At 36.0% G+C, this 25,371-nt stretch overlaps 1 protein-coding gene across 1 annotated transcript in view; it reads left to right on the top strand.

Annotated features, from left to right (window-relative positions):
• The window catches only part of MGAT4C (MGAT4 family member C), a 152,261-nt gene that overhangs the window by 103,410 nt on the left and 23,480 nt on the right, over nucleotides 1-25,371 (top strand). The window contains 1 exon segment of the mRNA XM_064702028.1: nucleotides 17,693-17,715. Coding sequence (XP_064558098.1) covers nucleotides 17,693-17,715 — 23 coding nt within the window.

The following is a 25,371-nucleotide window of genomic DNA, read 5'->3' as shown; positions in this document are numbered from 1 at the left end:
GAAATTAAAGGACACAAAAAAAATCCACTAGGGAATCCAGGTAGCCAGACAAGACTCCAGTAATGCCATATTTATAATTAAGCTCAAAACACTGACAGGTGCTCTTCAAGAAAATATTTTTTTAGGGGGTTATTATCAAGCTATTATTTCTTAACTGTTTGCTTACAAAAATACAATATTGCAAGATTATGTAAAGTCAATGGATTGCAACACTTGTTATTCCTTTTCTACCTATAAAGATAACTATCCTCACAAAGTTGGGAATTAGATTTTCCCAAAATCTACATTTATAAAGAAATATATATTCCATATTTAGAGTTTTATTATCACATAAGTAAATATATAAATAATGTCTAAACACTTTTCCTATTATATTCTCAAAAATCAGAACTAGATTGTTTTAGCTATAATTTCCCAGGTGCTGCTTTTCCTCCCTTTACTGAGAGATACTGTGTCTTTTCTTTACCTTATATCAGTGTTTTCTTTCTTTCAAGGATCTTTCTAATCTCCATAAAGCCTTAGAATAAAAATTCAAAGATAATTTGAGTCTTCTTTTTATCCAGGATTTATGGGTAAAATAGGATCCTTATCTTAAAATAATTGATTGTAATTGGATTAAATCTGTTCCATTTTTTAATTATTTCTATTCTTTCAATTATGTTTCTTTCTTTTTTTTTTAATTTGTGCATTTTTTGAGTATCTGGTCACAACATTTTCTGTGGAAAATAATGGGAAAAATGTTCCTGTAATTTTTTTGCTGTTCAGAGTAGTCTGCTTGAATGCTCATCCTCCTTGATAGGCAATAGAACTAGACTTTATTTTTCTCTTCTTCTTTGCATGTACTCTATTATCATCTCTAACCTCTATGGCTTTAATGTTTTCAGAGAACTGTAGCTCTTTTCTTTCCTTAACCTTTCTGACTTTATCCTTACATGACTACTTGCCCTATATCTTCATACTTCTCTTCAGTAATATATGATTACTTCTATTTTGTGAATGACCTTTTTGATTTCAGTGCCATCAAATTACTAAAGAAACAGTCAAATATACTTCATCTTATGGTTTACTCTTGTCTGTGGGCTGAATTCATTAGCTTTTGTAGTCATAAAACTTTTTAGTGAGTGTCAGCTTACTATGTTCCCTTTTTGCTGCATAATTTTTTCCTGAGAGAAATTAAATATTTGACTTACTGAGGTCAGCTTTTCAAAGTGTATTATTTTCCTTTTCAACCCTTTTTCTTATGAAGTCCTTTCATAAAAATAACTTTCAGTCTTCAGGTTCTTACAGTCATCCATTTTTAAATCAGAAGAAAACCAATTTAGCTGATATTATCTTGTTATAATTGGCTTTACTCACTGAACTGAAATGTTAAATTACAAAGAATTTCCCATGTCAGTGAATTCAGTATATTGCACTTGACAAGCCTTACAACTACTTATCTAAACTGGTCCATCTCAATTTTAAACAGCTTCATATGAGAAATTTGTTTTAAACCTTACCTTTTTGTAATTTGTAACCCAGCTGTGCTTACTGTATGCATTAAATCTTGTGCCAGTTTCATTCTTCTTTCTGTTTGGTTTTGCCCTTCATGTTGCTTCCTTATTCCCTTAAAAAATTATTATCAACACATTTTAAGAATATACTGAGCTGTTTATTCTACTGCATTTTTCAAAAAGAATATTTAAATATTGGTTCCAGCTAGGCTCCCAAGATTTGTATTTGTATCATCTCGTATCTCTAGAAGTAGACTTGAATCTACAAGAAGATGGGATTCTAGTCTGAAGTTACATTGCCATTATTAAAGGAGTTTAAGATCAGGGGTTTGGTAGTACTTGAATCTTTTGCTACAGTCAGGGTCATCTTGTCATTAATTTCATTAGTCCCCTTGCATCTGTTCCACATTTGCATGGGTGTTTTTGTGAACAAATGTCTCACAGAATTTATCCACTAATAAGTGGAGGGACTTTTAGGGTCATTTCAGATAATGATTTTCCAATTCTCCAACAATCATGTTGGAAAATGCTAGTACATTATTTCTTGCATTTAATATATGTGACTAGGGTGAATAGAGAATAAAAATTGATTTATTCGTTTGCATAACTGCAGTAACTACAGGAATAAAAATCCCTGTATGACATTAGGTACTAAATGAAAAAAAGGAAAGTATTTGGCATTAAATTAAAAAATACAAGTAGCAGTGTTTTTACTTACATTTTAATTCAACTAAGTTTTTACTAAAATTGCACCTGTGAGAAGATTACATTAGCATCTCTTTCACACCAGCTGAAAAAACTTCAACAACCAAGTTGTTTTTTCTGTCAAGCAGACTAGTACAAAACAAATACATAAAAATTGGACAATATTTTATCTCCTCAAATCTGAAAATGACTCTACACTTCTCAAGAATAAGCACTTAGCATGCATGCTCAGTTTTGGACTTCTAAATAGCATTTACTATTTTGCATTTTGGAAAACTGCCTTTAGAGGAGTCAGAATCAAACATATGTTTTCTAGACAAAACTTTCACCTATAATAATGGTTCATAATTATTGTCTTTCCCTGAGTGATTTCTAGGAAATGGTGAGTTGTCTAAAATGTATATGGTTTGCTCACAAGGTAGTATTCCTGGGAAATCCAGGGGAAAAAATAGTGAAGAAAATTTGGGCTGTTTTTTTCAGCCCATGGGACTTCAACTTTCCTTGCTGAGACCAAATGAGTCCACAAGAATATCTTCTCTTTATCAGTTCAGTGTTGGTCCATACTGCCTTGTGCTCTGAGCTCCAGACCACTTCAGAGTGAGGAAAAACTGTCAGGACCTTAATGCCAGCTCCAGTATTCTTTCAGGAGCACTGCCTGGAACAAGCCTATGTAAAGGCAGCTGCAGCCCAGTACACAGCAGAGACTTTTAAAGGCTTGTACTGGGCACAAAGGGCACGGTCAGAGGAGTTTAAAGGGACTGAGCGCAATGTGGGGCAAGAAGAAGGGGAGTTAAGACAGCTTATGCCTTTGTTTCTCATTACATGAGTCAGTAATTGAAAGCTGGTTACAAATTAAATTAAGGAAAATTTCCCAAGACCTTTCTTACCAGAAGCAAAACTCTGAGTTCACACTATATTTAGGCCAAATCGAAAGGGTGAATAGACAAAAGTATGATCATGAGACTTGGCATGCTTGAGCCTGACTGTACCATCTCTGGCAGTGTAGTTGGAGGTTTAGTGTTTTAAGCTGTGCCACAAAAGTAATCAGAGACAACCATTGTTAACCATTGATTAGTAGTCACTGGTGCTTGTTTTCCTGAGTGGCTATCAAAGACAAAATGGTAACTTTAGAAGAATTGCATTTTACAGTAGCATTTGGGGAAAGCACAGCATGAAGTGTCATACTAAACCATACTAAACCAAAGTGATGAATACTTTTTGTGGCCTGCTTCCATGAGAAGCCATGGTGCTGCTCATTAGCTCTAATATGGCATTAATATCAGCTTGTGACAGTAATGCTAGCATTGGTAGGTTTGCAGATGTTGAGATGTGACTATAGATGTAAAACCTAACATTTTTCTTTCTTCACTCTGGGTGCTCAAAACTTTTTGAAGTAACATTGAAACACCTATCTCCATGTCTCTTCCGATGTGATGGGATTTTAATGGTCAATTACATGGGACTGTAGAGATGAAAAATGTGGTTATTATTTCAGTTGAATTTATAGTATATTCCAAGTGCCTTCAGAATGATAAAAATAAGTTGAACACACTTTTCAAGATTGAGATATCTCTAAACCACTAACTACATCATTTGAAAAATTGCCGGATTTTCACACATTTCAGTGTTCATCTAATGTTGAGTTGTTTCAAAACTAAGAAAAAAATATGAGGGTAACTCAATAATTTGCACCTATCAGCAATTTTATGCGCTCAGCATCAAGAATTAAATGAAGGGTGTTGATTATCTTCATGTAGTTTGTTTTGAATTAGTGTAGAGTTAAAACTAAACCATACTATGTTTAATGATTCAGGAAGTGAGTGGTCTGGGCTAAAGTCCTAGAGACTCTTTTGAGGTTTTTTGTTGCTAGTTCTACTTAAAGTTATATGGTTAAACAGCATTTCTAACTAATAAATGTTTTGGGTTTTTTTTTAACGAAATTAAATTAAATTCTGGTCCTACCCTAACTCTTGGTAAGACTTGCTAAGTACTCAAACGTGGCACTATCACAACAGAAGCAAGGACTAAGCAGATGGAGCAATCACACCACTTCAGTAATTCTATAGTATGTTCTTGTTTCATGACTGAAACTAATGTGCAGTATACTTTAGGAGATCATGTTCATTTTTCCTCGTGGGAAGTACTTAGTCTTCCTATCTGCAGCAGAACATGCTGGCATCTTGTTCAACAATTATGGAATTAAAGACTGACTCGCTGTTTCTTCAGGATAAGTGGAAACAAAATAACTTGTGCCTTTATTGCTGTTTTATGAGTTCTATCCCAGGGGCCAGTCTGAGGGTGAACACAAAGTTGTAAAGAGAGTGAAGAGACAGTTGAGGTATTTCCTAATATTTGACTGCTTGGTTTTCAGCTCTAGTACTGACCTTTAATGCAGTTTTGTTCATAATATTAAGAAATTGGACTATTTAACTTGCCTATGGGTCTATTAGCTATCCTTTAGAGGCTGAGAATCAAATCAGAACCAAACTCCTTTTATTTGCTTTTCCTCTTTTATCTCTAGAGTGCTGTAGCATTCCTATTTCTTTTATATGTCATCTATTTCCTTCAGTAAGGCAGGAACTTGTTTAACTTGCTTCTGGCATTTGAATTCTGATGGCTTAAAATTTCAGAGCCTTTTTTCTTATCGTCATTTGTCCAGTACTTCTCAGCTTGAAGTGTAGCTAACTATTACACTGTATGTGAGCTTTCATTCTTTACCTCAGCAGGGACTGTTGAGTTGAAGTCATTGATCATATCAGAATTGTTGCACATACCAATGTTGTATTCCACTTTTAATTTCAAGCATTCTTTTCATTTACAGCAAGTATTTTAGTAAAATGTATTTTTGTCACATTTTAAAATTTTCTAAGGATAAATCTCCCTAATTCTTTTACAGCTATTGCTATATAGAATGAATAATACTGAAAAAGATGGAAGTGCTACAACATATATATTTAATATAGGTTTCTGTGAACAAAAGTATAATATGTTTCTAAAAGGGAACTGCTACATATACATACATACATACATACATATATACATATATACAAAATACATATATACATATATATATATATTTATGGCCCACTGCTACATGGAATATAATAATCTTGTGACTCAAAGCTAGCTAAAGCTTGCTTTCATAACTGTAAATCACATCTAAATTTCATCACATTTGAAAAAACATACGCTTATATTTAACATGTCAAGTGTTTTCTGTTATAGATTGTCATCACAAACTTTACTCTGTACAAGTGGAAAAATGGTATGATTTATCAAGTGACTTTTCTTCTAGAAGCAGTGATTTTATTGTCTCTTGTGAGAGTCTGCTCAGATTTAGTGAAGTTTATATAACATTAAATATGTTTTTTTACCCTTGCTCACCCGTATTCCTTCAAGAATTCCTGCCAAAATCACTGAATGTTCCCATGTGGAGCTAGACTCTTGACAGACCATGGAGACATGGTGTGGGTTCACTGAGCAGAAAAGTTTGTTGTCGCAAGGTCTCTGTGTGCAGTGGAGGTAGAAACAAACCCTTCTTCCACAAGACAGCTCTATGAAGCTGAATTCCTCCCAGCCCATAAGACACTGACAGAGACAGGCATTCTTGATTTCTTTCTTTCAAAACAACTTTCATACAGGCAAGAGGCTATCAGAATTTAGTGGTGGGAATGAAGAGGGAAAGGATAGATTAATCAGGAAATACTAGATCAATACATGACTCCAAAACTTTGTGTCATGTAGAAATTAGATAGGCAACACAGCCTATGTATTAGGTAAACACAACAATGGCATTACCTAGAGGGAAAAAAGAAAAATCTTTCACAATAAGAAAACTTAGTTTGCAATTCTATGCCTGGATTCAATAGGCTAGCTAGAATATCCCAGGGAAACAATACCAGCACAAACACTGTCCCTGTGCACATCTTAGCAGAATTTGTTTTGGTATTCTCCTGTCATAAATACAGTAAATGTTTCTGTGAGCCATTATTGATATTTTTTACAACTAGATTATTAAGTGCAGTGCTCCGGTATCTTAATTACGGATGGTGGCAGTTTTGAATTATGTAAGATTCTTCTGCTGTATTGGTAATTTCTCTCTGAGATTTCACAAAACTTTTTATTTGGATGCTTTTTGTTGAATTACATTAGTATTCCATAAGAAAGATAAAGTGTATAAAGGAGTCTGATAGTCTCTAAAATGACTGAAAAAATCACAGTCTCTTTCAGCATTCTTCGTAAGAAATTTGGACAATTATGTACTATGGCTTTGAATTATGGATAATTTACTCAATTTTTCTGACATTTTAGTTATAATGGACTGCATTCTGAAACCCTTTCACTAAAAATTTGTGATATATCCAACACAGAATATTTCTAATTAAAGATTAACTTTGAAAGCACTGAAAAACAAGGGCTTTTTATCTTGAATTCTGTCTCCTATTTTCTAAAAAGTGTATATGCATATACATAACTCATATATGATGCATATGTATATGCCTAATTTAATGCATATGTACATATTTAACTGCACCAGAATAAATTTTAAAATAAACTAAAAACTAAAATTCTCTTTAAACAAAGTGAAAGTTAAAAAGAAAAACTCTTGGGTTTGCTTTAAATAACCCACCTAGTCATCCTATTGCATGTTAGTTTGACCATGACCTAATAAGTCCCCCAGCAACTCTAAGGAATAGTGATTCTTACTTTTTCTGTAAAAATAGAAATTTCTATAAACTTGAAAATTCAATGTTTTGTTCTGCTTCATAAGGGGTCTTAAGGGTTTCATTTCACAAAATGTTGGCACCTAACTACTGTTGAGGGCAATGTTATGCTCAGAAATGGTGTTGAAGGCCTAAAGGTTATGATACGAGCCTGCATGCCTTCTAACTGCCATGACCCTTCAAATTCCACAAATATTTCCCCTGTGAGGCTTACAGCTTCTGATTGCTTGCAGAGCCCTGACCCCTGAGCAGCATAACTTTCCAACAAAAGGATTTAACAGAGACAAAAAGCTCAAGTTTTAAAGGTGATAATAGGTGAAGAAGGATTTTTCTCCTTACAGTTATATCTGGCAGCTTTATTTGTTTAAGTTAGTTGCATCTGTAATTTGAGGTGCAGCTGGTAGTATCTGGGAATAAATAAATCCATCCAGAGTTGTAGCACGCTGACCAGTGCCTTTGATCTCCCCCCACTTCCTCTTAAGGAAGTTTATATTGCCATTCTGTGAAGTTTATATTCCCATTCTGCCCTATAAATCTAAGTTTTCTAAGATAGGAGAAGTGCTTTCTGACACACAGAGAATGTGAAGCTGTTTGTTGATTCTTTTGGATATCATGCCTGCTGTATGGTTGTAAAGCGTTAGGTCAACAACCCAGAGGATTCCTTTAAAACCTTGGTTACCCTGGAACTAGGGAGCAAAGTGTCCTGACCCAGCTGACACGGATTATTTGTAGGCAATAACTGTTGGACCCAGTTTTCCCAAGACAGGTATCAGCTCTGAGAGTTTGCTGTCTTGTTATTAAAAGAATGCCCAACTAATAAAAAACCCAGGCTTAAGACTCAAATATATTTTATTTATATTTCTATTTATATTTATTATAAATATATTATTTTATATATTATTATAAATATATATTATATATATTATATATTATTATAAATATATTTATTATATATATTATTATATATTTTACATTTATAATGTAAACACATGAGAGATTTTCAGTTTATATATAGAAATAACACATCTTTTTCCTTAGAGAAACTCATCAAGAAGCCTTCAATTTTTTACTGTTAACACTACCAAATTTTTGATTAGATTAACATCTTTTTCCATCAATTATTTAGCTCTCGGCTTTAAATATTCAACTAAAATGGATAATAGTCCACTGTAGACTCCTAACATTAAGCCCTGTGATGCACATAAAAGGACTTATAAAAAAAAATATATATATTTCAGTGATCTTTACCTAACAATTAAATAACTTTTAACTTACAATTTCCATCAAACATAGCATTGCTTTCATTATTTTTCTGAATTTAATAATGCAATTGTAAAGCTATCTCACAGTGGTAGTGAGATCTATCTTCAAGCAGTAAGCATTTAGCATTTTGACTTTCTAAATATATAAATATTCATACTTAGAAATTAGTGGAAAGCTGTAAGGTCATTATGCTGTTCACTGAGAGTCATTTGGGAACTGCAAGACTCTACATGATCCTCATTAAGTGAAATATCTGCAATGATAATATATTATTGTGTCATCTGCTTAAGAAATTGGTATAAATTAGCACTATAATATCTGACCTAATATTAATCAGTACAATATAAACCATGTGCAAATCATGTATATCGGGATTAATGGATTTTCCGGCTTTCTCTGAAATTAAGTTTGAAAGTAGTCCGAAATAATATTTTAATCAAAAGTCTTCATAACACAGGTCTGCGTTGTGGTATCCAGGATCCAGCTGGATGCTGACACACAGGAATACCAGCTCTCTGGGCCTCTGAGACCTATAGGGGACTTCCCTACATATTTATAGGCCAGAAATAAAAGCATACCACGTCTACTGGCTCCCCACATCTGGACAAGAAAGACAGTATGTCAGTGGGTCAAGCTGTGGCTTACTTGCCTGTTGTCTGTATAAATGAAGCAGATTACTGACTGTTGGGACAAGACATGTTCCCAAACTTGAGAAATTACTTCAGTCCTATTTGTGTCTTAAAGTAAGAAAGAAAATAAAGGTAATAGAAGTAGGAAAAATAATTGTATCTGGAGTATTAACATATTTGTGATTTAGAAACGTCTATGTTAGCTATTAGATCACTAACTAAACTATTGATTCCATTGTTAAAGGTGTATTCAGAAATTTGAAACACCTACAAAAAGTTTTATATTGATATACTTAATCTTGGATACCGCAATAATTATTTTTTCTAACTCCAGTATGAAGCACATATTTACATTGAAAAGACAGTTTAGCACAAATAATCTGTGAACTGCAGGATGAATCAGAATATGAAAAGCAAGGCTTGCCAGCTCTTGTGCATGTTAATAGCCTTTATTCAGGAGTCTGTCTGACTTTAATGACATTCATGATGCACTTATGTATCAGTGATGTCAGAAGGATAATCTGAAGGCACTTCTGGAGCAGCAGTTAGCTCTGCTGTTTGTCCTAGCAACGCTATTTCTAATGAGCCTGCAGGCTTGAAATCCTTTTCAGCTTTAATTGTGGTCCTGCTTTTTCTGACATTGAGACAGCGGTGGCACTGGATTGAGAGCCTTTGTGTTGGTCTCTGCAGCAATGACCTCAGTAATCATGTCCACTAGGAAGTGACAGGAGTCTCAGGAATAAAAGCTTCCCTACCACTGTCCTGCCTGGGACAATAAGAGAGGCTTTTTTATGAGAAGGTGAGGATTTAGTGCCCATTACGTAGAAAGAGCTCAGAAACTGTATTCTTCTCTGTCCTGGGCCTTCTTGTCTGATTTCTTCTCTGTCTGTCTGATTTCTTCTCTGTTTGGCTGCATGTAGCTCTCTAATCTCTGAGTTCATGGCTCTGCACAGCAGGACCTGGTTGGTGTTTGCCTGTTCCTTCACATCCCACCAGCTCTTGTCCTGCCCGATGCTCAGGCACTGCTCCTGAGGGACAGAGGTAACCTGCCAGTCCCAAGTGGCATCCTATCATTCTCATTTATGTGTCTGGAGCACATTAAAAATAGATCTTTTCTATTCATTGCAGTGCATGATGTGCCTGAAGGTATAAAGATCAAGTTAATAATCTCTCTCATTTTACAGAGGACTCTTCTGTCCCCTGGGTTCCAGCATGGAGCTACAGGGTACAGTGCCCCAACTCAAGGGAGTGTTTGCACAGTCTCTCTATTGGACACAGCTCTGAGGTTCCAGTGCTGTAACTCCAGACCCTCCCATCTATCCGCTGGGCACTAAAGAGGACACCACCCAGAGACAAGGAAGGGCCATGCTGCCCAACATCTTGAGATTTATCATCCATTACATCTGTAGCATCTGTAGATCCAGACACCTACTTGTTGTGTCTTTTTGGACATGAGACAGAAATGCAAACTCCTGGACTCTCTTTCTTGGTTCAGTTGCTAGGCCCACTGAAAAGACTATGTATCAGCAGACTGTGATCTGCTACTGAGTGAACTCTGTTTCCTCTCAGAGCTGCTGGGATCACAAAGGAGTAAAGGTGACTCAGGGATGATGCCTGGTATGCCAGGATTCTCCGCCCTAAGGAGTTTAGATAGGAGAGAGACTTTTCCTGGGCTGAGAGAGAGACAGAAAGTTCATGGAGATGGTGAACATTTAAATTTTGCTAATGCTTGAAGGCAGACTTCCCAGTGTTCTTCCTTCTTGCTGTGTGCTGGTACAGGGCAGTGGGAGGCGTTGGATGTGCAGGGTTCTGAAGGCAAGAAAAGATCATACTGAACTTTCCATAAAGGAAATGTGGAATTTGTGCTCCTGGCCTGCTGGTGTGTATGTATGCATGGTAATTAGTGTCCGCAGTATAGTTTCCTTCATTAACATATCTTTTGGAAAAGAGAAAGGTAAGAGATACAGGGCTGCCAAGTATTTTTCCCAGAGAAAAGATAACACTAATGTTTCTTAGACTCAATGTTTCTTAATACTCAATCAAAATCTCCCCTGGAGCAACCTGATACTCTTTTCTCTTTTTCTGTTTCTTATTACTTGGAAGAAGAGACTGGCACCCACCTGGTTACACCCTCCTTTCAGGCAGTTGTAGAGAGCGATAATGTCTCTCCTGAGCCTATTTTCTCCAGGCTAAACAACCTCAGCTCCATCAGCACCTCCTCATCAGACTTGTGCTACAGGCCCTTTGCCAGCATCATTGTCCTTTGATGGACGTGCTCTTCCACCTCAATGCCTTTGTTGTAGCGAGAAGCCCAAACGGGAGGTGAAAGAAGAATCCCAATCTGTGCCTGTAGAGACCGACAAATCTAAGTGACTGCCTTCTGTGGACTCATGTTGTGCAACTCCCCAGGCCATTCAGCATGTATGGTGTTTGCCAGCTCCTCATCTTCCCTGCTTTTCTCCTTCTTTCCTATTCTGCACAGTGTATACTGTGCTTTGCCCTCCAAGCCCTTCCACCTTTGCTGTGCTAGGAGAGCAGCTTTGCAGCACGAGGAGAGGAATGAACAACTCACCATGGAACACGGGCCGCAAGCCCATCTCACAGAGCAAGCTGGCAATGTGGGATGTGCCTGGTGCAAAGCCTCCCAAAGAACCAGCCCTCTCAATGAAGTGAGATTTTTGCAGAGCAGTATCCCTCAGCAGGTCTCCTTGCTGGGGACAGGGATGCCCCTCCATCTTGTCTCTTATATGAAGAGCCTGAGAGTGAAAATTCACTGAGAGAATGTCAGTGCTGTTCTAAGTGTCTGATATTCCATGGGGATCTAGAAAATGAGCAAAGACCACTTTTCCAAAGCTTTCCTGGAGAGGGAATAGTCAAGGTTGTGAGGAAGGGAGCATGGTGGAAAGATGCACGTCAGGTGTCAGTTGCTTAAATGCTTGTAGACATATGGCACTGCAGAACACTATAGTTTTTCACTTGGCTCTAAGTATTGACTTCGAAAAAAAAAATAAGGAAAGGTTTTCGTGCAAATGTCTCAAAGATGGTGTCCTGTATAAGAGATCCAATCATAGCTACCTTTGAGCTAAATCTTTGTGCTACTATCTGGGGACTGTACAGTGAGAAGAAGTCTTTAGAAGTGAAATGAACTGCCTGAAATAGATAAATGACAAGAACTTTTATCTGTTCAAAAGTGGCTCATCAGTAGACAGTAAAAATTTATATTTTGCACAATATACTCTTTTGTCAAGGGATGCATTAAATGTCCAGCTGGTTCAGGCAACAAAAAAATACTTAGTTTTGAATATATTCCTACTGCAAGAGTTTAACTGAAAGCCACATAAGAGAATAGAAAGAAAATATTCCTTACCAAGCTGCTTCACTTTTCTTCTGAAGTGATAATGTAAAAATGATGCATTGGTCATTTTCTTGAGCACCTAGTGTTTATATGTGAAAGAATTTTAGTCAAAAATGTCAAAAGATTATAAGAAACACTTTCTTTTATGAGATTCTGAAAACCAAGATTTCTTTAAAACTATTATAAACATTTTTTTGGCTCTCTTTCAACAAAAATTACAACCTGTAAGCTTTCAACACATTTTCTAGAGATTGATTAAATATTAAAAAGCAAGTCATTAATCTTTTATATGAGTTGTACTTTATTCTTAGCATGTCCTCACATGGTTATAGGTTTCTTTCAATCTACTAAAGTCAATAAATTGAAAGAACATTTTCAATTTCTAGAAGTTCAGTTCAAAAGTCTTTATGCACTAGTACTGAAAAGCTTTTTGTCTATTTAAACTGTATATCATAATCATACCACAAATATATCACTAAGTAAATCATCAAATTAAATTATTTTTATAATGCTACAATTTAGCTATATCAATAGCTCTAAAATTCTAACACACATGAAAACTCTCCTATTTTGTCAATAGTACTTCTAAATTTAATCTGTCTTTATTCTCACAAAATTATCTTCACTTTTATTTTTATACGGACTATGAAAATAAAACATAAAAATAATTTATACACAAAGGAAGCTGAACTTTAAGTGCTATCATTCAATAAAATAATTTTCCGTCACATTTTGTCAGTGTAAATATTTACTACTTTAATTGATGTGACTGAGAGCTTTTAAGAACCAAATGGAACATATTACAACTTTAAAGTTACACTGTAAAATGTGAAATTGTGAAAAACCATTTCAGATATTCAGTAACACTAAATTAATTTCTCTTCCGATATAATAAGTACTGAGAAGTATCTGAATTGTCTTGTACTATGTTCTTTCATATTGAATTGTTTTTAAAATTAATTACTACCATATCTGAATAGATACTGTAATACTATAGTATGCAACTTTGTAATGGAAGAATACGAAGCTATTCCACTCTGACATTAAACATTTTACAAACTCATAATTATATGCAGAGCATATACTTCTTCCATGCTTGATATAAATTTGCTTTTATATTTTATGGTGGTAAGCTAGCACCCAAAGGCTTATTTTTGCCCTTTGCTTACCATGAATTCAAAACTGTGAATTATAAATTCTTGGTTTTGTTTCTGTTCTACACCCAGCCTTAGTGGAGCATTATTAGTTGTCCCAGTGTAAATGGATCCCAGCATAAGTGGAATTAAGTAAAACCTGAGTACATTTCTATCATTCTATGAATTTTAAATGTTCTTTCCCTCTTCCTTCCCTCTGCCATTCCTGTCTGTATGTACAGATGTTTAGGAAACAAACAAAAATCAAAAGAGTCAGATGTTATATTTATCCATTAGATGGTAGCCTTCCATTACTGTGGACTGTGTTTATGAAGTTTTCCCTTTTTACAGTATGCATGAAAAAATTGTTATATCTCATTGGCTGTTCAATAATTGCTAATTGCAATTGTGTAGTATTGTTATATTTGTACTTTTTATGCAGTTCCATTTTAAATCATTTTAAAATTAGGGGAAAGCAAAACATTCATGAGGTGAGTGAGAATTAAAAATCTCATGTAGGACCAACCTATTTTTACATGGTGTTTCTAGTCACATAGACCTTTTCCCAGCACAATATGTCAAGATGTGAGTTTCTTAAACATGTGTAGAAGCATGGCACTGCAGAACACTATGGCTCTTCACTTGGCTCTACCTATTGACTTTGAAAAAAAAAAAAAAAAAAGGGTTTGTAGTGCTTTCTGATTTTCTCAGACACTTCACTTCCCAGGAAGGTGCTTCTGACATTTACACAAGACTAACACTGGAATAACATTGCCAGTCTTCAGGAAGCAATCATTTCTCCCACCCCAGTAAATAAGAAAGAGCAGCTTGTTCTATAAACATAGCTACTGAATGATTAGATAGATAGATAGATAGATAGATAGATAGATAGATAGATAGATAGATAGATAGATAGATAGATAGATAGATAGATAGATAGATAGATAATCTTGTTTGTATTTCTGATGAAACGGAGAAAGAAAAACAGAGTGGTTTGGTTTGAACACATATATTAAAATCTTCTTTACTATTTGATTGCAGGATGCAACAATTACTAGAAATTAATCTTACTAAATGAGTAGCATAGATGATTGAAAAGATTAAATGGCTTCTGACAGGCACTGACTGTGTAGGAAGAAAGGTACACTTCTTTTGCAGTATAAAACCATAGAGTGGCTGTGTAAAACTTTATAATATCAAAAATAAAATAGGAAAAAAGAGGTAATGCAGGCAGGTATTAAAAGTTATATTTAAGTGAAAATGGAAGATAAAAGTAAAGTTTTTAAAAACTCCAAGTGTAGCTTTTGATATTTTATTAAATTCTAACTGTAAGTCTTTTACATACATGTGTTAGCAAGCATTTATTTATTCACAGATGCAGGAGGAATAGTACCTAAAATTATGACATGGACCAGTTGTGAGGATCAGGAGAATTGGAGTTTGTGTTAAATTAGTGCTTTAAACCATTCAGGTAAGACTTTAAATATTCCAGCCCATCTTGCAGACATGAAAACTTCTCTATTGCTGTGAAAAAAAATCTGATATTGGCTTCTAAATTTAAAGAAGAAAATATATAAAATAATATATATTTTTACTTCTTTATTCTATTTTTCTGGACTTACACACATTCATAGAATTCACTAGGCAAATTGAATTTAACATTTTCAGGGAAGCTTATATAAGTTCCTGTAACAGTTGTAGTTGATCCCTTTGGAAAATATCCCCTTCTTTACACATCAGAAACTGCCTTTGCTAGAAGAGACAAGTCTGTGTAAAAACAGCCCTTTTCCATCCCCTGCTTTTCTGCCTCAAATCCTTAGGCAGCCCTTGAGGTTCCCACTGGGCCCAGGAGCAGTGATGCCTGTACAAACACGGGCTGGCTTGGCACAGTGCCCCTCACATCCAGCACAGCTTTGCTCTGGGAATGGTGCAGGTTCCGTCAGTGGCCTTCAGAGCCGCTGCCAGCAGTCGCTCCTGGCACACGACAAAAGGAGATGTGTGCCATGCAAACAGCCTTTTGAGAGTTTCAAGGGATTAAAGAATAAGGACTGGAAGAATAAGGCACAGGGACGGGCTTGCCTATCATCCATGAGGACTACTAGAAAGAGAAAAATCTCCTTTATGATTATTTAATAGGTTAGAAAGAACATTGGTTTGACTTCCCTTCCAGTACTCTTCTAGAGTGCCATAATATGTCAATCATAAAATCCTGCCCTTAGCACAAAGGAATATAGGGACAATATATTATGGATATGCAACATATGAAAATTGAAGCCATTTGAAAAATTATTTAAGAATAATTTCCAGGCATTATTCTGAGTCACTATTTTCAGTAGCTTATACACATCAAAAAAAGAATCAGCAACAGCTTTTGATCTCTAACTGGAGAGAAATTAAGAAAGAGCATTCATGGTTTACCTTCCTTCTCTTTGTCTATTGATATGAAAAATAACTCTGGGGGAGAGAAACTTAAATTGAAGAAAAATTTCTGAGAGGGCAGAAAAAGGTAATTTCAATTTCAGTAGACCTGTGGCAATTTGCATAAACCAGGGATCATTCTTTCAGCCTTCTCAATAAAAAAAAAAATAAAAAAAAAAAAGGATGAGGCAGAATAATTTTTGTCTATTCACTGTTTGATCAGTTTGGTTTGTGTTGTTCCTACTCCTCTATCCCAAGCAGAAATTCTTCAGTAAGAAATCACTTCTTTCTAAGACATGAGCAGGAGCTAGAATTGTTATTATTTGAGGAGAATATTACTGTCATATAGTGGAAGCAATACAATATAAAAATGTCAAACATTAAAACCAAATTATATATTAATTATTTTTCAGTGATTAGGATGAGGCTTCTCTAGATTTGGATTTTTTTGAGCTTTTTTCCCTTTTTTTCCAGTATGCACACGCACAGCCTCATGATAACTTATGCTCTTCTAAATTATGCTCTGATATTTTTTTTTCTTTTGGCAGTTTAACATGCTCTCTTTGTTGTAGCATTATTATTATTATTGTTATTATTATTATCATCATCATCATCTATATTTTAACAGCTCTCTTTTTATAGCTGTGTTAAATTCCCCACAGTCTAAGCAAATCACCATTGACCGTCATTTATGTCCACAGTAATAAAAGAATTAATCATTTCTGCAATTTTTTTGGCTATTTGTAAATGAGTTTTATCCTATCTGCTCAGGTTTCATTTTGTTCTGAAGACCATGGTGTGCTTTAGTATGTGTAGGAATCACAGAAGCAATCTATCTGTCTACTCAAATTTTGTATTTAACAGGTAACATCACTAAGGCTTTAATGGCAAAGGACAAGCTGAATCATTTATCTTGGTATTGTATCCCTATGCTGTTTTCATTCTAACACAGGGAAGTTATAAAACTAAAATTATAAGTGAGACTGTAATTTCTCATTTCAGCACAGGATAAAAACTTCTTGTTTCATTTCATTTTAGCAGCAGAATTAGAGTGTTCTTAATGAGTAGGAAAATGTATGTTGTAACACTGTCCAAGGTTAAGGGATTAACAGTTTGCCAAAGGTACTGTGTTCTTTACTCACCTGTAGCTAGATCTGTAGTCTCCTGAACCAATGTCCTTCCCTTCCCTTCCCTTCCCTTCCCTTCCCTTCCCTTCCCTTCCCTTCCCTTCCCTTCCTTCCCTTCCCTTCCCTTCCCTTCCCTTCCCTTCCCTTCCCTTCCCTTCCCTTCCCTTCCCTTCCCTTCCCTTCCCTTCCCTTCCCTTCCCTTCCCTTCCCTTCCCTTCCCTTCCCTTCCCTTCCCTTCCCTTCCCTTCCCTTCCCTTCCCTTCCCTTCCCTTCCCTTCCCTTCCCTTCCCTTCCCTTGACATCCCTTTAAAAGCATTTTCTTCTGCAGTTTGTAGAAACGCTGCTGGGACAATCAGAAATATGTTCTCATATTCCTAATATGCCACTTATTGTACCACTCTCCCCTTCTTACAGTTGTTCAATAATGCTTTCAGAATTAGGGCAATCTGATTTACTTTTGATGAAAACATTACTGGTTCATTGGAGATTCACAGGCAGATTTTCAGCTGGCTATATTCATTCAGATAAGGCATTTTAAGAGATAACACACTTCAAGCTGTGATTTGCCTTCCTTCTATCTTCCCCTTTGCACTTCTTATTTCTTCCTAGATATGAATTTTGAACTACTGTTGAGGGTGTGCTATGAGGATGTGGGTTTACTTGAAAATTGGTAATATTAACTGTCAGATTCTGAAATACAGATGACTGAATATCAACTGCATTTTAATTGTTGTATAGATAATAGAATAACTTTCCCATTGATCTACACTGGTAGTAATTACCATAGCTGTTCCTAATAAAGTTGGTGAGATTTGAAAAATGTATTTTCATTTCTTCTCTTTCAGTTTCTCACTTGGATCTCCAAATGGTAAGGCATTCTACTAGGAGAGTTTTCATGTCTTTCTTATGAGCTGTTGTGAGATGACTTTGCACTGAAGTTTTCAGTTCCTGCATCTGGTGGCACAAATGAAATGTTGTAAGTGCTTTTATGACTTTTTTTTTTCATCTTTAACGTTCACATTTAATACTAGGTAGTGGAACTGTACCTTTAGTTCCCTACCAATGTCAGAGGTTACATCCTGAGAGTTTCATATTAGACACCTGGGCAAGAAAAATCTACTGGAAGGGCAGGGCAGCATTGCAACAGGGTACCAAGAAGGTTGTGAAATATCCTTGGAGATTTTCAAGTTTTGGCTAGACAAAGCCAGAGATGACCTTTTCTGGTGTTGCTTATAGCCTGATTACATGTAGGAATTGACCTGTATGAACTCCATTGACCACCCCCTCAAGCAGCACTTCTGTCTTGGAAGTAGAAATGCTGTGACTGCTTAAAACAGCCACTGTTGCAAGGGCTGTATATATGGATAACCTTCCTGGAGAATTAGTGCCTCTGGACTTGTCAATTTTCAGGAACTGCTCAATATCACACCAACATCCTATGATTAGAAGGAACGATGATGAAGCTGGTCACTTCTCTTATGTAGTTAACACAGTACAGAGAAGTGTATCACAAACCAGAGCCTCATTTTCATAGCTTATTTTAGTCTCACAAGGAGTTGCACCCACATTTACTCTGGATTGCTTGCAAATTACATAGCTGTGTCCTCCTGACCTGAGTCACACAGCACAGTCTAGGCAAGGAACAAGGAACTTAACCTAGGGATTTTTCAGCCAGTCTTTAAACCTCATACATCACTACATTATCATAAAATGGTGATTCATGGAGAGCGTTTTGTTAATGGCAGGTATTAATTGAATTATAACCAGTATCTTTATCTATGTAAATTCATTGTTTCCTCTTTGCTATAGCCAAATGTGTTATTCCTGCTACACCTCAGCACAACTGATAAAATTATTACAAAGAACAGTACAGTCCTTCTGTTCTCACATTTCACTATTTCACATTTCACTAAGGCAACTAACTCACTAACAAAATTATTTGAATTGTGTGGTCTCCTCAAATGTCTTTACTACAGTAGGTGGTCCTTGATGTCTTATTGAGATTCATCAGTGAATGCAGAAAAAGAATAACTTCCTTTTTATATTTTTTCTAATGCTGATAAATCAAAAATGTTGATAGGCTAAATTTTAAATACTTCTTACAGAAATCTGCAGCAAAGGGTATAGTTGTAACTTTAGAGAAGACTGTATAAAATGAAATGCTTAGGTGGATTTAAAAAACTCCTTAAAATAGCATTTATCATATTTTTCTCTTAGTGGGTATGCCATCATACTTGTGTATGCTAATGTTGTTTCTGCTGCTCAAATAAAGCACTCCATGCAGTGTTGCAGCTAACAGTGAGCAAACTCAATACTTTACTATGACATCTCTATTGTACTTTGCATTTTACCTCCTGTTTGATACAGATAAATTCTTTAGCTGTGCCACATTTTTCCTCAAGATTGGGCAGATCAGTGAGGGCCATAAAATATTAATCACAAAAGCTTAGAGAATTAGATGTCTGTGACTGTAGGTTTGTCTTGTTGGCAAATCTTTCTCAGTCTAAACTATTTCTCTTTTTTAACTCCAACAGAAATGATGCACTGTAAAAGGCATTATGTCAGTTCAGATTAAAATATATGTGGTTTTTCAGACCAGAAAAAGGGTTTGATTTTTTTATTCAATGCTGCAAGTTTATTTAAGAATTTTACACATGCTTTAGTACTTTTGTTGTCAAAAGCAGACCTGATTGCAAGAATGCCATTTGCTTTGATTTTTCCAGTTATGACACTGTCCTGCAGATCACATGGAGGCAGAATAAAGGACAGAAGTATGGAGAAAGAAAATTATAGCTTTTTTGTTAACTTGTGCCACTATAGGGAAAAGGTGCTTAACGAGGTAGTTGCCATGGTGGGTACAATGAGTGTTACAGAAGCTCTTGAGAGACCTCTAGTTTTTGACTAGGCCCTGTTATTTGGGGATTGATGGGAAGTGATCACTCCCTCTTCCTTTCCAATACTCTTTTTAACCTATGTGTTTGGGGCTTGCTTACATTAAACTAAAAGCTATCAAAATTTCTGTCCCAAACATGGAGGATTGAGTGGACCTTTTCTTTGCTTGAGAGATGTTTTATCTTCCTTGTTACACTGCTTGTATTTCTTGGTTTATTTCTTCTTCATTTAACTACTATTAACATGGGTTAGTTAAATAGAAATAATTCTAAGTCTGAAGAGGCGGCCATTTTTTTTCAAATTAATATTAGCCTGTGCTGGATAGATTTTAATGAATTATCCATAAAGCAGCATAAATGGAAATGGGTATCTTGACTCTGCAATGAACAATAAAAGTCATTACACAAGAGCAGGTAATGTTAAAAGTCCTTGAATGACAATAAGCTGTATCTAATTATTAGTCTGTGACAATGTGGATTTTTACATCCTTGAAAATTAATTGTATAGCACTAGGAAGAATTTGCATTTTTTCCTCCTACTTGACTCATGCTGTTTGTCCTGCATTTGTTATTTCTCCTTTACTTACTGCTGTGATGGGATTCTACCACTCTGCTTCAAATAAAATTTGGAGAAAATGGCTCTACATTTCTAGACTTCTCAAAATCTACAGCAATATCTTAAGACAGGAGTCATTTTACCTAACTTTACTCTTGAAAAAGTGGAGTAAATGGAAAGAGTTTACCTATTCAGAGCACCTTTCTGAAGCAGCTATGTTAGCATACATTTGATTACTTTATAATGAGTACCTGTGTAAGCAGCATGGATTATATCACTAATGTTTAGGTGACTGAAACCAGAGGATGAATTCTTTTCTAATGGTTGAAAGTGTTGCTGTTTCTGCTCACAGTACTATCAACCGGCTTCAAGGTACTGCCTTCACAGCACAAAGTGTGGGAAACAGTGACACAATGATTAATTCTTGGGTCTGTGCCTTGTCTAGGTCTGGTACTACGTTAGTAATCCCAGACTGTCTTTTTGATTATCCTATAAAAAGTTTTCTCACAAATTTCCTTGTTAAATGTATATATCCACCAACAACTGGGACTCAAATCTTGTGATCTCTGTCCCAGACTCCCTCAAATTTACTATCCAATATTGTGTCCATTCTGTCCATTTCTATAGTTCCTTGTAAATCAGGAATTCGACAGTCCTTCAGTCCCTGAGGCATACCCAGGAGATGCCAAATTTGATGACGTTTCTGGGCTCCCCATACATTTTGCTTATTGTCAGTACCTTCACATGTGTGCTGCTGATGGTTTGCTTAGAGTATTTCCAAAAGTCAGAAGGAGTGAGGAGCTTCTGGTTAGACATAACCAGGACAGTCTGGCACTCTGCTGGAAGTTCCACTGTTGTGGAACACTTTTAGCAGTATACTTTCCGTTCTTATGAGAAGACTTTTCTCAAAATGTTAGAAAAGGAATGTGAGTTTCAAGACTTGCTGCTTTCTGGAAGACACCCTAATATTCCTCTTGAGATGACCAGAAGCCCTTTTGTACAAAACAGCTCTGTTCCGTGTCCAATGTGCTTAACAGATCAGAGCTAAGGTGACAGTGATGGCTAAGAACACTAATCCATGGTATATAATTGGTGTCATCCCTACCAAAGTCTCATTTTTATAACCTTGTCTTTCATCTGTTAAAATAAAGAAAAAAGGAAAAGCAGCTTTCCTTTAGTCTAGAGTAGAATGAAACACCAAGTTATATGTTTCACAAACACAAGAAGAATCAAGAAGTTTACTATGCCATGTTGGCCTTTTGCATAGTGTTAAATTAAATCACACATTGCTCAGACTTTCTAATTAACAGTATGCTATGTGGAGGAAGTCTTTCAGTAATTAACCTTTCAGTTAATCAAAGCACATTTTCTGCTTCCCTCCATCTTAAATCTATTTCATGTTTTTTTTCTCCCTTTATTTCTTATCATTTACTTTGTGGTCTAGATCTTGCCTTTGAAATACTAAGATCAAATCCCTGATTCACAGCCATCAAAATTTTAAGCTACGCTGTAAGATAGCAGAGAAGGGTAAAGCCTATTTTAATTCTAATATTTCTGAACTAAAATATCAGTTCTAGTATGATAGAAAAATAACTCCCATGAGACACTTTTCTTGGTTGAAATCATATGCACTAATAAAGATGTTCTGCTTTTCATTCAAAATCAAGTTATTCATTGCAGGAATGTAGAGGTCTTTTTGTAAAGGGAAACATAATTGCGGCTTATGTATACAGTAGAACTTCATCAAACTGAAAACTGAGCTCACATATCACCTGCAGATTTTCTCTTCATTTTCCACACTGTTTCAAATTCTTAAGCACTTCTTAGGTTATAATTTTTGTCATTGTCTCCTATAAAAATATGGAGTCATTTATAAAGTGCTGTTCAAACAGGAGGCTTACAAGACAACGTATACAGATTTCAAAGCAAAAAGAGGCCAGGTAAAAATCTCTGAAAGAATTGTCTGTTTAATAAAGTAATTTTAAAAACTGCAAACTCTTTGAAAAATATAGTTTACTCCAGCAAAGAGCAATTTTTTTCTCTCTTGTATCCACTTATGGAAGTAGAATAATGTATTTCAACTTGACTACTTGGAAGAGAGTAATTGCCAAATAGTCAGCCTAAGTGATCTGCTAGTTGATGTTTTATCAATATTTTTGCTGAATTAATTAATTATTACCTCATCCATGTGTGTTTCCATATTTTTAACTCACATAAACTTAGAAAAGCCTACAAATAATCTTCTAAAGAGAGTACATGTAGAGACAGAACTAGGGGAAATGGACTCAAACTGAAATAGGGCAGGTTTAGACTAGATATTAGGAAGAAATTATTTACTGTGAGGATGGGGAGGCACTAAACAGGTTGCCAGAGAAGCTTTGAATGCCTCATCCCTGGAAATGTTCAAGGCCAGGTTGGATGGAACTCTGAGTAGCCTGGTCTAGTGAAAGGTGTGCCTTCCCATGGCAGCAATTTAATCTAATTATTGAAATGTTTTATATTTTTACACTTCCTTACGAGTCATTGCCCACTCTAAGCCAGTATAAAAACACAAACTACATTGTCATGTAGTTTAACAGAAAGAAGCAACAGAAAATCACTGTGTACTTACCGAGCTACAGAACATGATATATTCATGAAAAATAAACAGAAAAATTCAGGTAATGTATAATATACAATTTATTTCTGATCATCTTCTTTTCTGTAGATAGACAAAAAAAACCCTCTTTACTGCACACAAACTTGCTGGAATACCCTTCTTTTAGGCAACAAACCCACTTTTAAACTATCATGTTAAAGTAATGTATTGACATAGCTCAGGGGAATCACAGAAAGATGTTATTTCACCTAATGATGTTACAAGGTTATATCATGTTGATGTTATAGGATTTGTACAGTCAGAGCTCAAAGGAACATTAAAAGCCTAGGCTGATATCTACAGTCCAGATGTGTTAGAAAGTGATGCAGAATACAGTCTGCATGACTTTTATAGTGCAGTCTCAATGGTCATTAGAGCTTAAGCATTCACTGGTATAAAAATTTTAATAATATTGAAATTTTTCTACTTCTCCTCCTAAGCCCAAGTTTAAAAAATACACTGCATATGTCCTGAGTAGCTATTAGATACTATGTCATACTGAGAGCTGATGGCACCTGAAAACATGGCTGCGTTCTGGCTTTTGGCTTCATGCTCTGGAAGTCAACAGGAAGAGTGGGAAGCAATCACATAATTTTTCATGTAACTTCACAGCTCTTCTTGAAGTGTCTACTTCCAAAACTCATGGTGAAGCATTAAAAATACCCCAAGCACAAACATGCAGAAATTTTGCTAGCAAAGAATTCTAAAATCTTTCTAGTACACGAGCCTCTCTTACTACCATATTTATTTTGATCAAAGATTGGCAACTAAGCCAGAATATTTGGCTTTCCCCCTTCATTTTTCTTCCTGTGCTTATTATCTGTATTAAGGATTCATATAAAATTAACCACTGTAAACTTAAAACAAAAGAAGCAAAATATCTGCCTGATTTTGCACTTGCAGTCAATTCAGTCATTTTCCTCTAATTTACTATAGTTAAATGTCTGAGTCACATATTTCCAATATACAAACCAGCAAGTCACTCTGTGCTTGCTTGGCTGCATTTGCAGATATGTTTAGTCCCACTTCCCTAATCCACACGCAGAAGATCCTGTCATAAAACTTAGTTGCTAAATATTTACAGTTGAAAAATATTGATCATCAGCAATACTGAGAATAATTTCTTTCCCAAGGACATGGTGCCTGCAGTTGATGAGGATGCATCCATGGTCTCTAGAGCTTCCATTAAAAAGCATATTCTCACACAGCTTGCAGCCAGAAAGCAGGGCTTCAGCATGCAGGAACATATCACTTGTTCTAGAAGGCAAACATTGTAAATAATGAATGTTCCCCTTCTTCCTCCTTCCCTTACCTTTTATATCTGAGCTGACATCACATGGTACAGAATATCCCTTTGATCAGTTTGGGTCAGCTGGCCTAGTTGTGTCCTTTCCCAGGATTTTGCCCACCTCCATCCTAGTGACTGTTGAGAGACAGCCTTGGTGCTGTGCCAGTGCTGCTCAGCAGTAGCCAAAAAACGCTGGTGTGTTATCAGCACCTTTCTAGCCAGCAATGCAAAGAACAGCACCATGAGGGCTGCTGTGGGAAGATGAACTCCATCTCAGCCAGACCCAGTATGTGGGCTGAAAACCCCATAATGCACTGAATGCATTATGCACTAATGCACTCTCTGACTTACTGTCCTGCCATTCCACCTCAAATAAGTTCCCCCTTTAACACAAATTAAGGGCATGGGTCCACTGTGGTTGTTAAGCCCTTCAATGGGTATCTCTTTCAACGTTCATATATCTGCAGTAAAGCTATTAGGTACCTAATACCTAATAGAATACAGCTAATGATCATACAGCAAATAGTCTGTGTACTGTGTGCTGTCCTGTGATCAACCTAATCAATGGAAACTCTAGAAGCAGCAAAACCATGTTCTGGGTAAAGCCATGGGGGGAAGCTGCAGAGTGTGATACCTGAAGTCAGAGAACTGGTTTGTGAAATACACAAAGGGAACTGTCTTGGGATAGACAGCAACACTCGAGATTTTTACTGGAGGGAAACTTGTAGCAGTCTGCTGCAGACAAGATGTGCCAGCTATAGTGCCATAGATGGGGATGATGGAGAATGTGGCCTTGTGTTATTGCAGAATTAAGACATTTCTGAGGATAGATGTAAGTCTGTGCTGTAGTTTCATGTTTTGGAGATAGAGACTGTGGCTTATTGATTGTGTGCTGTGCTTAAAAAGGAAGCAAAAGAAATTTCTAAGGGAACATGAAAGGTATTCCTCCCTTTGTGCATCTATAACTGAGTATGACATCTCAGACTGTTTTTGTTGCCAGTGAATAGAAATGGGCATTTAGGGGGCACAACTCATCTGATGTATTTTAGAAAATAGTCTTTTAGTGAGATGCATCACGGTTTAGAAATACTTTTCTTCGTTGGCGACAAACAGAGACGAAGTGTGACTAGCTTAGGTGTATGTGTTTGGCC

The sequence above is a fragment of the Zonotrichia leucophrys genome, chromosome 1A, assembly GCF_028769735.1.
Source record: "Zonotrichia leucophrys gambelii isolate GWCS_2022_RI chromosome 1A, RI_Zleu_2.0, whole genome shotgun sequence".
Taxonomy (NCBI): Eukaryota; Metazoa; Chordata; class Aves; order Passeriformes; family Passerellidae; genus Zonotrichia; species Zonotrichia leucophrys.
The sequence above is the reverse complement of the archived record's forward strand: the minus strand, read 5'-3'. Positions and strand labels throughout refer to the sequence as shown.